Raw genomic sequence first — 18,402 nt, 5'->3', positions numbered from 1 at the left:
AAAACATAATTTTTGAATGATTTTATATTTATGATCCTTTTTGTTGTAAAACTAAAAACAATTTAAGTTTATAAGTCATATATATATATATATATATATATATATATATTAATAGGTAAAGTTGAGAGAAAATTCAATTAGATTTTAAATTAAAATTCAATTAAAGTTTAATTTTGTGTCACGTGTCTTATCTAATCAAAAATTTTAAATTTTTGTACGAAATTAGTTAGTTCTGTGTAAAAATTAGATTTCAATTAAAGTTTAATTTTACGGCATGTGTCCTATCTAATCGAAGTATTTTAATTTTTATGTCAAATGAGTTAATTTAGAGTAGAAAATGAGGAGTCTAATATAAATAAATTATAAAAAAATATAATCATATATCTAAGACTATATATAAAATTAGAGGAAAAGAGAGTGACTGATTTTATATTTATAAACCTTTTTTATAACTAATAACAATTCAAACTTATAAGTCATATATATATATATATATATATATATATATATATATATATATATTATTAGGTAAAGTTTAGAGAAAATCCAATTAGATTCTATAATTGAAGTCCAATGTTGCGCCATGTGTCTTAAATTATTTATTTTTAAAGAGAGTTTTATTTCTTAATTTTGTGAATCAAATATGAGACCATATCATAAATATCTATTCATGTGAGTTATTGTATACAAAAACCTAAGAGTCTAGAATTAATTAACATAAAAATATTTAAAAAATGGATAATTTACATTTTCTACCTAATAACATTCTTACAAGACATTTTAAAAAGTTAAAAAAAATATAAGAATGACTATCAATAATATTTAAATTATATATGTAAGAATTATATTGTACATATTAATGTGTATCTTTTAAGTATATCCATGCATATGCATAAGGTTACAAGCTAGTATTAATAATGTTGAAGCCTATTATACTAGAACTAGACTCATCCCGCGTGCATGCGCAATGATCCCTCGTTCGAACCCTGGCAGGTACCGGGGATGTGAGGTGGAAGCACTCATGCGTTAAGCCTTGCTGCTAGTTCTCTTAGGGTGAGGTTTGTGGCATCTCAGTCACAGTAGCTATTGCTCAATCTAACATTTCTTAGCGGGGGTGCCCCTATGGTCACGTCTAAGGGGATGAGTCACACATGGTCGCCCCCACCCCCCCTTTCGTTCATAAAAAAAAAAAAAAAAAAACTAGACTCATCCAAAGGCCAATTATAAAATTTTGATAATTTTGAAGCCTATTATGCTACTAGCCTCATCACACACTTATGACGAGACTCTTTTTTTATTTTGAGTTTAGTATCATAATTTTTAAGATGATAATTCATAAATATCATTGTGTAAATCCCAAATGTGTTTATGAGATGAGGTTAATTCCTTAATATCATTGGGTAAATCCCAAATGTGTTTATGAAAAACCTCTTGAGACGGATGAATTTTTTGTTCATTATAAAGAAGATAGGGAGGCATAATAGATAAGGATAGTAAGACTGGGATGTTTATATTTACTACATAATTATAAAGAAAATAGGAAGACATAATAGATAAGGATAGTAAGATTGGGGTGTTTATATTTACAGCATAGCAATAAGAAAAGGTTTTGTCTCCTACCCAAAAACATAAGGCTACACTTTTTTCAGCTTTTCAATTATAAATTCATTTACTATAAATAAGATACCATTGAAGATTTTCCTAAATCTCAAGATTTTTTTTATTTGTGCACATAAACGAAGGCTTTATTGAAAGACTAGCCTCATCACGTGCTTTGCGCATGCGACGAGGCTCTTTTTTCTTTTTTCTTTTTTTGGTCTAGTGTCATAATTTCCCTTTTTAAAAGTTTTTTGGATAATAGTTTTTGTGCTTGCCTTGATCCCGGTTAATGGGCTAACTATTTCGTTAGGCTCACAATTTACTTGTTTTAGTGGGTGTATGGATATCCTACAATGGTAAGCTCCTGAGGGCGAAAATCCTCACTGAAAATGCAATTAACTAGACCTACCGAGCAATCTTGCTCTTAGGTTTTCTCTTACTTGCTCTCACTCTCTAGTTCCTCTCCCTCCAATGTCTAACCCCTTTCCTCTCCCACTCTTTTCCTATTTGTAGCCTTCCTTAGTGGGCCAGTAATGATTGGTTTTAGTATTTTTAGTGCAAGTGGGGCCATTTGGATTATTCCTAGAAAACTTGGGCCCCACCTTGGAAACAGGAATTACTGCTTTTAGGACTTGCAATAGACACTAGATGTTTTTCAACGGCGATATCCCGCAAGGCATTACTAAGATACCACGAGATAATCCCGAGTAGGTTCGGACCTCGAGATTTAGACAGTCCACGGTCAATCTACCAAGCACCATGGATCAGGCCAATTGGGGATTATTTCCTGACATGTAGCCCATGGGCCTACAAATATTGGGCCAACAATCGTAAAATTTGTGTTTGAAGACATAGATTAGTAGAAAAGTGTCCTCTTTTGTAGACATTTTAAGCGGAGTTAGAGATATATTTTTACCGGGTTGTCCTCAAGCTTATTCCCTGTAAAACTAAGGTTTATGGGTATTTTTAAACCGCATAAAAGTTCAATCCAAAAAGGAGAATCCTTTTATAATTAATATAAGAAATAGACAACACAACAGAGTTTGCACGGCTCATCGAGACAGTAGGAACTCAATCTTGAGTTGTATAAGAGCTTCCTAGTTCTTGGATGCATTTCCTTCTTGTTGGGAAACATAGACATTAAAGTGGGGAAAAAATATTAACAATAGATAAAATGAAGAAAATAGTCACAAATGTTGTTAACTAGGAGTGTGCATGGGTCGAGTTGGGTCGGGTTGAGGGAATTTTTTGACCCAACCCACTATGGTGGGTCAAAAAAAATTTGACCCAACCCAACCCTTCACATATGTCCAACCCAACCCACATGGGTCAGGTTGAACCCATGGGTTGGACAATTTTTTTTTATTATTATTAAATTGAACCCATATTTTTTTTATTAATTATATAATATATTTAAATATATATTAAAGAAATTAATAGGATTTTATATTATATATGTTTGTAGGAATCGATGAAGTGCTCTACAGCTAGGTTTTAACTTTAAAAAAATATTTATCAAATATATAATACATTTTAAATATATATATATATATATATTAAAATATGGGTGGGTCGGGTTTGGCGGGTTTTTAATTTTATGACCCAAACCCAACCCGACCTACTACCAAAAAAAAAAATTATAACCCAACCCAACCCACCAAGCCCTAAAAATTGACCCAACCTGGTGTGTTGGGTCGGGTCGGGTCGAGTTGGGTCGGGTTTGGCAGGTTGGTGAGTTTTCTGCACACCCCTATTGTTAACTCACCCATTTATGTGAATGGCAAAAAGCAATTTGGAATTGTCAAATCTATTCTTTTCCTCTTTGTGCTTTGTTTCAATTTTATGAGGTCTAGTTCCTAACCAAAAAGAAAGAAAGGATTATCTGAATTTTACTTTAAAGCAAACAAACTATGTGCATAACCATCAATGTTTTTGTATTAGGAATAAAGATTCAGGAAATGTGAAGTGGAGTGGAGAGAGAGAGAGAGAAAAAGAGATTACCTTTGCTTTTGCTTTTTATTATTTCAGATGAAATTTTTGCCTTTGCACTTCTATTAGAGATTGATAAAATAAAAATACCTAGTATGTTCCTAATTTTAAGGGATAAGGATAAGGAATTAGTGTTTTAAATTTAGTAATTGTTACCACTGTGCACCCTTGGTGCGGTGATCACTCCACAAGTATAAGTATTTGTGGGGTACTTGTGGAGTGTAGGGGGTGAGAGTCTCCAGACAGGAGCTTTACACACATATATACACTTAAGTTAGGCTAAAATAGAATTTCTATCTTGTATATATATAAAAATAGTAACTGCTCTACTATCTTTTCTTTTAATTTAAAATTTTTTAAAAAAAAAATTGTGAGTAGAAGAGTTTTATGGGAAATAGTTAGAAAAAATGGATTGTTTAAAATTTAGATAAAATTTAGGTTATTTAATATTTTTTTTAAAGCGTGAGAGAGTGAGTGAGAGAAAAAATTATTTTATTTACTTTTAAAAAAAATTTAACTAAAATTAAGGAGTTTTTAAAATTAGCAATTTTACATGTCTAACCCTAAGGTGAATTTGAGGGTATTTTTGACATACAAAAATAGGAGTCCAATAAGGTGAATTTGAGGGTATTTTGTGCATACAAAAATAGAAATCTAAAATCTAAATAAGTGAAGCATTTTAAATAGTAGTACAAATAAATACCACTCTCATGACACGCATGATGAGGCTATTTTTTAATTTTGGGTTTAATGTTATAATTTTTCGTTATCCTACTTTTTGGATTATGACACTAACTTCCAAAAGAAAGAGTTTTATAGCACATGTATTGTATCACATGCAATGAGATTGGTTCCTATATATCATTGTGTAACTCCCAATCGGGTCTATGAAAATCCTCTTGAGACTGGTGATATTTTTGTTCATTCTAAAGAAGATAGAGAGGCATAATAGATAAGGATAGTGAGACCAAGTGTTTATATTTATTGCATAGCAATAAGAAAAGGTTTTGTGTCTCCTACCCATAAGTAACATATGACTCCACTTTTTTCATATTTTCAATTATAAATTCATTTGCTATTGATGGGACTGATGAAATAAACTACAGACGAGTTTAATACAACAGACGAGACCGCTCTCTGAGACGAGCTTAAGCAAGTGTCCACGTCACCGACGGGGATATCAGGATCATTCAACACCACCAATAATGCCCCAAACAGTTACAAAACCAGCTGGATAGACCGTTGAGGGCATATTAAAACCTCATTACTCAGCTAAAAGCATTACCAAAAAAGGTATTAACATCACAATATCAACCACAATGGCTAGAATCCAGAGCAACATATATAAAGTCCTCACATTGCCAACACAAGGTACAGATACACTTACAAGATATACTAAATTATTCTTACATATTGTTATAAACTCTCTTGTACTGACTTTGGCATTGGAGGCGTTGTGGCAGGCACCACACCGGTAACCGTTTTAGGGAATTGTTGCTCCCCCCGCGATGCAAGCGAACACCCGGCTCCATCTGGACAAACTCACTACAACTGACGAACCTTTGCTTCATCAGTTTGGCGCTGTCTATGGGAACGACTTTCTCTTATCCAGATTCAAGTACATAGTTTCCAATCAACTGTTACATTCAAATGGAGTCCAACCAAGATTCTGCAGACCTAGCTATGCAAATCCAGGCTCTTGTAGCTACCGTCGAGGAGCTCACCAGACAGAATCAATAAATAAGGCAAATACTTCAGTAGGAGGAGGATCGATCCAGGTGCAATCTCGAAGAAGTGGGAGATAGCCATAGAAGGAGCGACCGCCGAAGGCCCACCACTCCGGATGAATCAAACTTGGATCCCCTTCGAGAAATGAGGAAGGAGATGGATGAGCTGAGAAATGCCATCAGAGGAAAAACGGACCAAAGCTTGGACAGAATGGTCAGGACGACAAATTCACCCTTCACTTCGGCAATCTTGGAGTGCCCCGTACCATCGAAGTTCCAATTGCCTCAGCTTAAACCATTTGATGGTTTGAAAGATCCTTTGGATCACTTCAACACCTTCAAGACGACTCTAGGCCTCCAACAGCCCCCGACGAGATCCTGTGTTGATCCTTCTCCACCACTCTCAAAGGAGCTGCCAGGGAGTGGTTCACAAAACTCCCAACGTCATCTATTGATAGCTTCAAACAGTTGGGCAATGCCTTTTTGCGCCATTTTGTCGGCGGACAACTCCTGAAGAGACCAACAGACCACTTGCTCACCATCAAGCAAAGGGAGAAAGAGACCATGAGGTCGTACGTGAAACACTTCACCCGGGAAACACTAGAGGTGGACGAAGCAGACAACAAAGTGCAGCTGACAACCTTTAAAACTAGGTTGAAATCTAGGGAGTTCGTAGTCTCACTTGCAAAGAATCCTCCCAAGACGATGGCAGAGATGCTTCTTAAAGCACAAAAGTACATGAATGCTGAGGATGCGCTAGCCGCCATAAAAGATGTGGAGAAAAAAAAAGAGAAGGGAAAGAGGGAGGACGACTGCAAAGGACGAAAAAGGGAGCGTCCAGATCGACAGCCTACTGACGGGAACAAAAGGAAAGATGAAAGAACTCCATGAATGGTAAAATTCACTCCTTTAGTTATGCCTATTGATAAGATTTTAACGCAGATTAAGGATGAGCACGTCCTCGAGTGGCCAAGGCCATTACATTCATCCCCCAACGTGCATGACAAGAACAAATACTGCCGGTTCCATAAGGATCATAGCCACTACACGGAGGGTTGCCTGGACCTAAAAAAGCAAATAAAGGAATTGATACAGAAAGGAAAATTGCAGAGGTATGTGAAGAAGGGAGAACCTAGTAGATTCAGAGACAACAATAAGAGCCAGCGAGAATCCTAGTCCAAGAAGGAGGATCGTCTGTTCCAACCACCACAGGATTTGATCAGGGAGATAAATACGATCGCAGGAAGGCCATTTGCAGGAGGATCATTCAAATCCCTTAAGAAAGCATGCTAAAGGCAGGTAAATAGCGTCCGCATGATACCCCCGTTCAAGCAGAGACAGACGAACCAGGACATGTCTTTCAACAAGGAGGATGCTAGGGGAGTGAAATAGCCTCACAATGACCCCTTGGTCATAATGCTCACGATTGAAGGGTTCAATACCAAGAGATTCTCGTAGATAATGGAAGCTCCGCAGACATCATCTACTTACCTACCTTCCAGTAGCTGAAGCTAGATCCTGGAAGATTACGCTCATTTGACTCCCCCCTCGTCAGCTTCAGTGGGGACAGGGTATACTCTAAGGGCATAGTGACATTGATAGTCACAGTAGGGACCTACCCGAGGCGGTTGACCCGTCAATTGGACTTTTTGGTGGTAGAATGCCCCTTGTCTTACAATGTGATTATTGGGAGACCCATGCTTAACCGATGGAAGTCAGCCACGTCCACTCATTGCTTAAAGGTAAAGTTCCCAACTGAGAATGGTGTTGGTGAAGTAAAAGGAAATCAGATACTGGCCAGGGAATGCTACCAAGCCATCCTGGCTACGAAGGAGAACCATACATGGATGATCGAGGAGAAATAAGAAGATAAAGTGGAAGCCTTAGAGACAGTAGAACTGGTCGAAGGAGAAGCAACCAAGACGACAAGAATAGGGATGACACTACGACCCGAGATGGGAACAAGGCTCGTCCAATTTCTCAAAGAAAACCTGGACGTCTTCACATGGAGTCACGAGGACATGCCAGGCATATCCTCAAAAGTCATCTAGCATAGGCTGAACGTGGACCTCGAGAAAAAGCTTGTTTAGCAAAGACGACGAGTCTTCACCTTAGAACAAAATCAAGCAATTACAGACGAGGTTAATAAGCTGCTATCAGCGGGCTTTATCCGGGAGGTTTATTGTCCTGATTGGCTCGCCAACGTCGTGCTAGTGAAAAAAGCAAATGGGAAATGGAGAATGTACATGGACTTCACGGACCTGAACAAAACTTGCCCGAAAGATAGCTTCCCACTACCAAGGATAAACCAACTAGTGGACTCCACGGCCGGGCATAAGTTGCTGACGTTCATGGATACTTTCTCAAGGTACAACCAGATACAAATGGCTGAAGAAGATCGAGAAAAAATTGCTTTCATCACAAGTCAAGGACTCTATTGCTATAGGGTGATGCCCTTCGGGCTAAAGAATGCAGGGGCAACCTACCAAAGGTTAGTAAACAAGGTGTTCAACAAGCAAATTGGCAGAAATATGGAGGTGTACATGGACGACATGCTCGTCAAGAGTAGAGAAGAGTTTGGTCAACTGGACGACCTGAATGAGACTTTTGCCACCTCAGAGAATACCAGATGAAGTTGAATCCTAGCAAGTGTGTTTTTGGTGTAGCCTCGGGGAAGTTCTTGGGATTCATGGTGTCCCAAAGAGGGATAGAAGCCAACCCAGAGAAAGTTCAGGCCATACTTGACATGACATCGCCCAAGACCGTCAAAGAGGTTCAAAAACTCACAAGAAGGATTGCAACCCTTAATAGGTTCGTCTCTAAAGCAACAGATAAATGCCTACCTTTCTTCAAGACATTAAAGCAAGCTTTTGCCTGGACTAACGAATGTGAAGCAGCATTTTAAGAACTCAAACGTTACCCGAGCAATTCACTCCTCTTAAACCCATCCAAGGAGGGAGAAAATTTATATTTATACCTGGTAGCGTCAGCCTTAGCCGTGACCGCAGCCCTGATTTGAGAAGAGGACAAGAAACAACTCCTAGCTTACTACGTCAGCCAAGCTCTCCAAGGGGCAGAATCCAGATATCCCAGGACTGAAAAGATTGCATTCGCCTTAATAGTAGCTTCGCGCAAGCTGCGGCCGTATTTCGAGGCAAACCCCATCGTGATGATGACGAACCAACCCATCAAGAAGTTCATGAACAAGCCTGAGGCAGTAGGGAGAATGGTCCAGTGGGCAATTGAGCTCAGCCAGTTCGACATCGAGTACCACCCTAGAATAGCCATCAAGGCACAAGTTCTGGTGGACTTAATTGCTGAGTTCACCCTTCTAGAAGATGACAACTCCAACAACTAGATAGAACAGTAGACGATCCAGACTGATGGTTCATCAGCCCAAAAGAGAGGGGGAGCAGAAGTCACCATAAACACCCCTGATGGAGAAATGCCTAGATATGGAGTTCAACTGAAGTTTCCAGCCACCAATAACGAGGCCGAGTACGAAGGAATACTGACGGGGCTGAGACTCGGGAAAGCACTCAGGGCTAAGAACCTGTGCTCATCCAGAGCGACTCGAAATTAGTAGTAGGGTAGATCAAAGAAGAGTTGAAGCAAAGGAGAAAAGAATGTAGAAATACCTCAAGCTGACGAAACATCTAGCCCAGGAGTTTGATAAATTCGAGTTCGTGCAGATCCCAAGAGGCCAGAACATGGCAGTAGACGAGATCACGAAAATGACCTCGTCAGAGGGGGGGTCAACGAGCATGGAGTTAGACATGGAGATTCAAAAACTCCCCAACATCAAAGAAGTTCCAACATTTGCAATCCAAAACATAAACAACTGGATGACACCGATCGTGTCTTTTCTCCAAGATGGGCACCTCCCTCAGGATGCCAAGGAGGCCAAGAAGATCAAGAAGAGGGTAGCCAGATTTACGATCCTAAATGAAACTTTATATAAAAGGGGCTTTTCCATGCCTTACTTGAAGTGTGTCGACGAAGAAGAAGCCAAATACATCCTGGAAGAAATCCACAAAGGAATTTGTGGAGACCATGCTGGCCTTAGATCCCTAGTAAGCAAGGTCATTCGTACAGGTTATTTCTGGCCAACTATACAGGTGGACGCGGTAGAGCTCATCAAGAAGTGTGATAAGTGTCAGAGGTTCGGGAACGTCCATCGACTTCCAGTAGAAACACTGATGATGATAGCATCCCCGTGGCCATTCGCAGAATGGGGAATCGATATCATCGGCCTGTTGCCCCTAGGTAGAGGTTAGGTAAGATTTCAACTAGTTGCTATTGATTACTTCACAAAGTGGGTCGAAGTAGAGGTGATAGCGACCATCACAGAAGCACGAATTCGGAGCTTCGTGTGGAAGAATATAATCTGCAGGTTCGGGATTCCAAGGACGATCATATCAGATAATGGGTGGCAGTTCGACAGCCAAGGCTTCAAGGACTTCTGCTCAGGCCTAGGCATCAAGAACTAGTTCTCATCCCAAAGGCATCCATAGGCGAATGGACAGACGGAGGTGACGAATCGAAAACTTCTCAAGATTATTAAAGCTAGGCTGGACGACACGAAGGGTGCCTGGCTATCACCTAGAAACCCTAGACGGACAGAGGCTCCCACGACCATGGAACATTGAGCATTTGAAGAAGTACCACCAACAAAATGTAACAAATGAGTGTATTCATTCTTGAAATTAATAAAAGAATTGTTCGACTAATGTCTTCGTGTAAACAGGTCTGATCAGCTGCAAGCCACAAAAGCCAAAAGATAATCTCAAAATGACTAAGTAATAAGATTCCGCCCAGACGGATGTAAATTACAGACGAAGCCAAAAGATTATCTCGAAAATGGCTAAGTAATAAGATTCCGCCTAAATGGATGTAAATTATTGACGAAGCCAAAAGATTATCTCAAAAATGGCTAAGTAATAAGATTCCGCCCAGACGAATGTAAATTACTGACGAAGCCAAAAGATTATCTCAAAAATGGCTAAGTAATAAGATTCCGCCCAGACGAATGTAAATTACTGACGAAGCCAAAAGATTATCTCAAAAATGGCTAAGTAATAAGATTCCGCCTAGACGAATGTACATTATTGACGAAGCCATCTCAAAAATGGCTAAGTAATAAGATTTCGCCTAGACGGATGTACATTACTAACGAAGCCATCTCAAAAATAGCTAAGTAACAAGATTCCGCCTAGACGGATGTAAGTTACTGAGTAAACGAGACTCCATCAAGATGCAAGCTACGGATAAAACAAAAAGACAAGAACCCTCTAACAGGTGTGTTTAAGGAAAAGCATCTGTTTAAAGGGAAATCGATGGCAACATAAATCATAAGTAAGTAAATGTGCGATTGTCAATTTAGTTTAAAGCCTAAAAACCGTGGGTAGATGTTGTTACTTTTTCCAAACCAAAGGCCCATAAACACTGAGCCAAAGATATTTTTCTCAAAATAAGCCCAAAACATGACTGACACCAAAAAAAAAAAAAGAAGAATTTTCCTTAAGTGATAAGTTCAGGAAACAGTAGCGACATCGTCTCTAGTGGGGGCATTCTTGGGGACATCACCTTCAAGAGCCGAGGAATGGGCAGATTCGTCAACGGCCATCTCTTTATCCACTTCTTCCAAGTCCAAGTTCTCCAGGTCCACTCTAGAGGGATGTTTGACAAGGTACCTCCTCAGAAGTTCAAAACCCTTGAAATACCAACTAAAGAGGATGGCATTAAACTTGCCCGTCTGCGAGAAAGCCTCAACGGCATCAACAGCAATGGTTTTGATCCTCTCCGTGGCACCCAACAGCTGTTCGTCTTTTTCCAAGGTTAGCTGACGCTCAACTCTGAGGTCATCATTCAAAGTCTTGACCTTTTCCTTCAGGGTGGTGGCCTCGTCCATAGATTCTACGAGCTCTTTTCTCAGCGTAGAGTTCTCCAACTCCAGAGCTTCCATCCTGGGTACTAGCGACGTCACTTTAGCCTCTTGAGTGAGATACTCAGCAGTGATATGGAGGCTCGCCCCCAACACCTGAAAAGGAAATTGAAACTGCCAGGAAAAAAAATAGGAAGAAAAGGCTAAAAATTACACGAGCTCTTTACCTGAACAAGCTTATGGAAATGGCGAGTCACAACTTCGTTGAAAGGCATGCCGGAAAAAACTTTCAAATCCTCGGGAGTGACGACTCCATGCGCCCTTTCCACTGCCAGCTTCTCATCATCCCAAAAGGTAGACGAACAAGAATCAGCTTTCTCCTTCCCTTTGTCAGACAGACGCGACTTCTTTGACACGGGAGTGGGGATCTCTTCAATCGAAGTTGCAGGAGAATTCATCCTCGTTGTCTCAGTGCTAGAGACGAGGGGAGCAACAGAGGAACTCTTCCCTGTGACACTCACCACTTTCTTTCCTATGTTGGACAATGGTTCGTCCTTCTTTGATCTCATCTTTGCATACAAATCCTTGTTGAACTTGGTTGTCATCCTTATGAAGACGAAAATACTTGTTGAAAGGAAAGAGAAGAGGAGAAATCATGCAAGAAAAACCGACACTGATGAGCCAAGCACTTACTCTTTTTTCCCTTGATTTTGAGATTGCGCAAGACAAAGGCAAATGGTTTTGGGCCAAGACAATAAAAGGAGAGAGTCCTCGAGTCCACCAGATCGTCCCAATCCTCGATTGTCTTTGCGTATTCAATTACTTTTTCCACTCGCTCTTTATACCTGCTTTTAAGCTTGAGACGTTTCTTGACTGCACAAGATAATGGACGAAGGAATTAAAGACTGAAGAAGCAAACACCATAAAACTCAAATAATAAAAGGAAATAATGATGCACCTAAGGTTGGGGTTCCCCACCAACGAGGTAACCTCGCGAGTTCACCCCAAACCCCTCCGGAGGAAGTCTCAAAGTCATCCCCAGACACAAAGAAAAACCTGGACTTCCAATACTTGAAAGACGAAGGTAAACTCCGGACGATCCTGGTCCTCCTCTCCCAAGAAACCAACTCATAGTACCTGTATTCCTTGGATTCTTTCAAACGATACAAATAGACGAGCTCGTCTACTTTAAGCACACCACCGTCCATAGCGGCCAGCCATATCTCCATATAGCTGACCACTATCCTCTAGGAATTGGGCATGAGCTGCCCTGGAGCAATGCCAAAGCGGTCTAACAGCTCCATAAAGAATGGGTGGACAGGGAACCTCAACCCACAGACGAAGGCAGATTCGTAAAAGCAGACCTCCTCAGGAAAGAAATGACACGCCCGATCTTCCTCATTGGGCAAATGGACCCTAACCGCTCCGGGAATTGGAACCTATCCTTAAATCTACCTAATGTCTCAGCATCCAGCCCACACACCTCCTTGAGGGCATGAAAAGCCCTAACCTCTCGAAGAGTGGAAACGGCTATATCTCCTTCCACTGGGTCATCGCTAGACGACAACCCAGTCTCAAGTTCACTAGACCTAACCTCAGACATCCTCGCCTACTCCCTCACCAAGTTCTCAAAGCAATCGATTAACTGACGAAGCAAAGGCAACAAATCAGCCAAGGCAATGCTCAGACTGTTACTCTCAAAGACGAAATCCTCAAGATATGGAAAAACCCCTAGAGACCCTCCTAAACGCGCAAAAAGGAAAGAGATTGAGGGGCAAGCTGTCCAAACCTCAAAAGTACTAACCATGGAAAAACCAAAGAAACCAAACCAAAAGACAAATCCTAAAAACCAAAAAAAAAATCCCAGAAACCAACACAGAAGAAGAAGGAGAGGAAATCAGAAATTCACCACGGTATATGACTGTAAAAGAGAAGAATCGAAAGAAGAAAAGGGGGGACATACCTCAAGTGGAGAACGTAGAAAACTCCTCCTCACACCGGCTTAGAGAAAAGTCACAGAGAAAGAGATCGGAAAAGATACTCAAAGCAATGATAGGGAATTTGAAAAGATAAAAAGGAAAGAGGAGAAAAGATGCAGTTTTAAAACAAAGCCTAGAAAACCGAAAATCAGCGGGAAACCCAAGAGTCATACAATGGGAATAGTAACCGCACCAACCAGAATGCACCACGTGGCCACGACCAGTATGGTGCCGCCACTATGCTTTTAATGCGGCGCGAAACCCCAAGAGTCACCTGCAGTTCAATAAACCTTTCATATTCTATGGTCGTCATGACGACCACAGAATCCGAGGGCATCTAATGGAACTAACGAAATAAACTACAGACGAGTTCAATACGACAGACGAGACTGCACTCTGAGACGAGCCTAAGCAAGTGTCCACGTCACTGACGAGAATATCAGGATCATTCAATACCACCAATAATGCCCTGAACAGTTACAAAACCAGCTGGATAGACCGTTGAGGGCATATTAAAACCTCATTACTCAGCTAGAAGCGTTACCAAGAAAGGCATTAACATCACAATATCAACCACAACAGCTAGAATCCAGAGCAACATATATAAAGCTCTCACATTGCCAACACAAGGTACAGATACACTTACAAGATATACTAAATTATTCTTACATATTGTTATAAACTCTCTTGTACTAACTTTGGCATCGGAGGCGTTGTGGCAGCCACCACACCGGTGACCATTTTAGGGAATTGTTGCTCCCCCCGCGACGCAAGCGAACACCCGACTCCATCTGGATGAACTCACTACAACTGACGAACCTTTGCTTCATCAGCTATAACAAAGGCATCATTGAAGATTTTCCTCAATCTCAAGTTGTATAAGAGCTTCCTAGTTCTTGGATGCATTTCCATCTTTCTAGGAAACAAACAGAGACATTCGAGTGGGAAAAAAAATATTAACAATAGATAACATGAAGAAAATAATCACAAATGCTAATATATCATCCATTTATGCGAAGGACAAAAGGCAATTTGGAATCAGTCATTGTCAAATATGTTATTTTCCTCTTTGTGCTCTTTTTCAATTTTATGAGGTCTAGTTCCTAACCAAAAGAAGGGAAGGATTATTTGAATTTTACTTTAAAGCAAACAAACCATGTGCGTTACCATCAATGTTTTTGTATAAAGAGACTTTTTTTTAGGAAATGTGAAGTGGAGTGGTTGAGAGAGAGAGAGAGAGAGAGAGAGAGATTACCTTTGCTATTGCTTTTTCTTATTAATTTGAGATTAAGTTTTTGCTTTGGTCACTTCTATTAGAGATTGATAAAATAGAGATACCTAGTATGCTTCTAATTTTAAGGGATAAGGATAAGGAATAAGTGTTATAAATTTAGTAACTGTTCTATTATCTTTTATTGTAATTTAAAATTTTTTTTAAAAAAAAGTTGTGAGTAGAAGAATTTTATGGGAGATAGTTAGGAAAAATTGATTGTTTAAACTTTAGCTAAAATTTAGGATTTTAAAAAAAATTTAAAAATTGTTTTATATATATATGAGTCTGAATTTGGTAAGGATAGAGTATAAAACTCATGTTTTACATCATCTAATAAAAGAATGTCATATTAGCTTTTTACTTAAAACTCAATACATCCTACCACACATAATAACATTTCAATAAACTCATAATTAAGTTGGATTTTCAAATGATTATTAGAATTAATTGAGTGTGATTATGCCTATTATTTAATATGTAATATGATGATGTGATATGTTGGAATGAAAGGGATACAAATTTTGATTAAAATTTAATTAAAGTTTGTTTTTAAAAAAAAAGTTAAAGTTTAGAAGTTTTTAAATTAGCAAATTTATATATCCAACTCTATTATTTATGGTGAATTTGAAGGTATTTTAGGTATAAAAAATACGAGTAAGAAAATAGGAAAGCCCTTAAAGAATAGAGTAGACTATAGAAGTATAGATGGAGATATACTATTGTTTACATATATATATATATATATATATATATATATATATATATATATATATATATTAGCGTTTTAGAACTGTAAGAAGAAGTGGTCCTGCGATGTGATTGTGTTTCGGTGAATATTTTGTCATTTGTGTTGTTGTGATTCATTATTACACGCTGCACTGCACAGGCACAGCCTTCAACGTACGTGTTACTTTGGTTTGGATATTGATGGCCTAACCTAAAGTTCATAGATGTCAGTTTTATTGTTTAAACTATTAATATATTTCACAACCAAAAAAAAAAAAAAAAAAGACTATTAATGTTGCCACCAGCAAGATTTTGAATTAGATTTATCAATTCTTCACTTTTCAACGAGTTTGAATGCAAACGGAATGATGCTTCACTAATACAGGAGCAAAGGAAAGTTAAATATAAAAAACTTTTAATATAAAAGTAAATAAAACATTATTATATATATATATATATATATATATATATATATATATATATACACACACACAAATTAGTACTATCTTTTTTTTTTTTTTTTTTTTTGAAAACCATAAAAATTATATCTTTAATTTAATTTTTTACAATATTTTTTCAGCAAAAAATCTACACCAAAGTGTTTTTTTTTTTAATTTTTTTTACATAGTTTAAGACTTTTTTTTATCAATTAATTAGTGAAGTGTGAACTATATTTTAAATTGAGTAATGTTACAGACTTACAGACAAACTATTTTACAACATTTTTACAAACTGCTTATGTAGATTTAGCATTTTTCAAATAAGTATTGGTAAATAGAAATATGATGTTAGTAATGGGTCAAAATTAGAACTAGTAAGAATTTATCACATCAATAGTTTATAAAAATATTATAAAATAGTTTGTCTCTATAGTATTATTATTTTAAATTATGTATGATCATTACATTTCAATAATTTTTGTGTGTAACGGTTCCAAACTCTTGGACACAAAAATCAGCATATTGTCTAGTGGCAAAGAAGAAATCCTTATCATCCTTGTTCTCCAAATTTAAAATAAGATGGAGCTTTTGTTTATATAAAAGTAGTAACTTTATTAATACTTATATACATTTTAAATGTTTTTTTTTAAATGAGGTATACATAGTGGATGTTCGTTTCACTTGTCACGTATTGGGTTAAAGGAAAACTATATCCATATTTAATTGTCCATGCTTCTAAATTGTGACTTTCCATTAAGTTTTACCTAATCAGTAAACAATAATGTTAGCACCAATCACAAATTTGCAATACCCCACCTTAACAACCACCAAGCATTAGTCCTAAACTTAAAGGGTTAGTTATAAATCCTCATTAATTAGACTAATCAAGGTTGACTACGTGTATATTTTTTCAACATTTTATTTTATTCGAGTCATATTTTATGTTACTTCCTAATCTTCATGTCATTTTTTACGCTTCTACGAATGTTGCTTTTTGTCTCTTTTTTTTCTTCGTTTTTTTAGTAAATAGTAATACTTATTAGAACACACGAAAATAATATTATTAGTATTTTAATAAGTATTAGTTGTGTGTATCTAATGTTCGCTATTTATAACCCCAGTTTACAACTACAAAAGTTAGGTCCTTTTGCAGTTATACTCTGGTTAAATAATGTATTATAAACCCGGTTTAAAACACTAATATTACTATTTTCGTGTGTTCTAATAAGTTTAACTGTTTACTAAAAAAAAAAAGAGATGCTTATCCTACATTGGTTGTGTGTGTCTAGTGTATGCTATTTATAACCCCAATCTACAATTACAAAGGTTAGACTTTTTTGTAGTTGTACTCTGGTTAAATAATGTATTCTAAACCCGGTTTAAAACACTAATATTACTATTTTTATGTGTTCTAATAAGTATTACTGTTTACTAAAAAAAAGGGTTATTTATCCCACATTGGTTGTGTGTACATGTTTAGTGTCCGCTATTTATAATCTCAACGTACAATTACAAAGGTTAGACCCTTTTGTAGTTGTACTCTGGTTAAATAATGTATTATAAACTTGGTTTAAAACACTAATATTACTATTTTCCTTCATTTTTTTTATACAAGATAGAATTTCTACTCTAACCTAATATAAGTGTATATGTGTGTGAAGCTCCCTTCTGGAGACTTGAACCCCGACCCTTGCCCCCCACATCCCACAAACACTTATACTTGTGGAGTGATCAACGCACCAAGGGTGTGTGGTGGTATTTTTCCTTCATTTCTAGGATGTTCCCAGAGTTATTGATCAATCAATTAGTATAACGTTTGAACATTGAAGCAATGAATTTGGCACACCTACGCCAAGCAAAGCTCTATAAATTTAATGCTAATCAAACTTAATAAAACCTATTACATTTAGTATTTTAGGGCATTTTTCTCTTTTTGTTTTTTCCTTCTTGATAATTTAACAGTTACATTAGAAGAGAAGATTTAAAGTTTAATTTTGATAATGGAAACATCATGAATTGATTATAATTTCATTTTTTACATCAGATTTCAATTGGTCTCAATTGAGGCCCTCTAATTAGTTACCATGTTAAAAGTTGAGTGAGAGAGTTAGGTGCTCACATCTTCTTCATGAATTTGTTCACTAGATGTGGATCCAATAAAAATGGGGCTCAACTCCATGACATAATGGCACAATATTATAATACAAGTTGATGTGATCTACTCCTCAAAAGAAAAAAGAAAAGAAAAAGTTGATGTGATCCATGCTTATAATAATATTATGCTGATAAGATATTTATGCGAACAGCCTTCCTTACTTCATACCTTCCATTAAGCTCCAATTGTACAAAGCTCCAATATTCCGTGATTGTGCTTTAACACATGGCAGTTTTCCGTTGTTCGAATCTGGTATATATGTGATAGTTAGAGCATTTGTATCAAGTGTGTTAAATGTGTTAAATGTGTTAATATAACATATTTGACACACTAAATACTAAAAATCCTCCCTTATGAGATGTGCTAAATGTCAAAATATTTGGCACATATGAACAGTGGTGTTTCAAATATGACACCGTACGGATTGGTGTGTTATATGAAAATATTAATTTTTTAATAATTTTCTCTCTCCTCTGTCATTTTATCTTTCTTTTTTTTTCGTCTCCCTCACTTTCTCTCAGCCGTTTTGTCTCCTCTTTCTCTCTCTATCTCAGCCTCTCTCACAATCCACCACAGTGATCGCTCCACCAACCGGCTTGCCTCCGCCACTCACCAGCAGCTCACCTCCTC

General features: G+C 37.5%; 1 protein-coding gene across 1 annotated transcript; it reads left to right on the top strand.

The window, feature by feature from the left end:
• Positions 1–7,944: 7,944 nt before the first annotated feature.
• On the top strand, positions 7,945–8,673 carry LOC142624256 (uncharacterized). Its single transcript, XM_075797784.1, has 2 exons — positions 7,945–8,126; positions 8,373–8,673. Exons 1-2 carry the CDS (start codon positions 7,945–7,947, stop codon positions 8,671–8,673), a joined length of 483 nt encoding a protein of 160 aa, XP_075653899.1.
• Positions 8,674–18,402: the final 9,729 nt, after the last annotated feature.

Source organism: Castanea sativa, chromosome 2 (genome assembly GCF_040712315.1).
Source record: "Castanea sativa cultivar Marrone di Chiusa Pesio chromosome 2, ASM4071231v1".
NCBI classification, from domain to species: domain Eukaryota; kingdom Viridiplantae; phylum Streptophyta; class Magnoliopsida; order Fagales; family Fagaceae; genus Castanea; species Castanea sativa.
The sequence above is the reverse complement of the archived record's forward strand: the minus strand, read 5'-3'. Positions and strand labels throughout refer to the sequence as shown.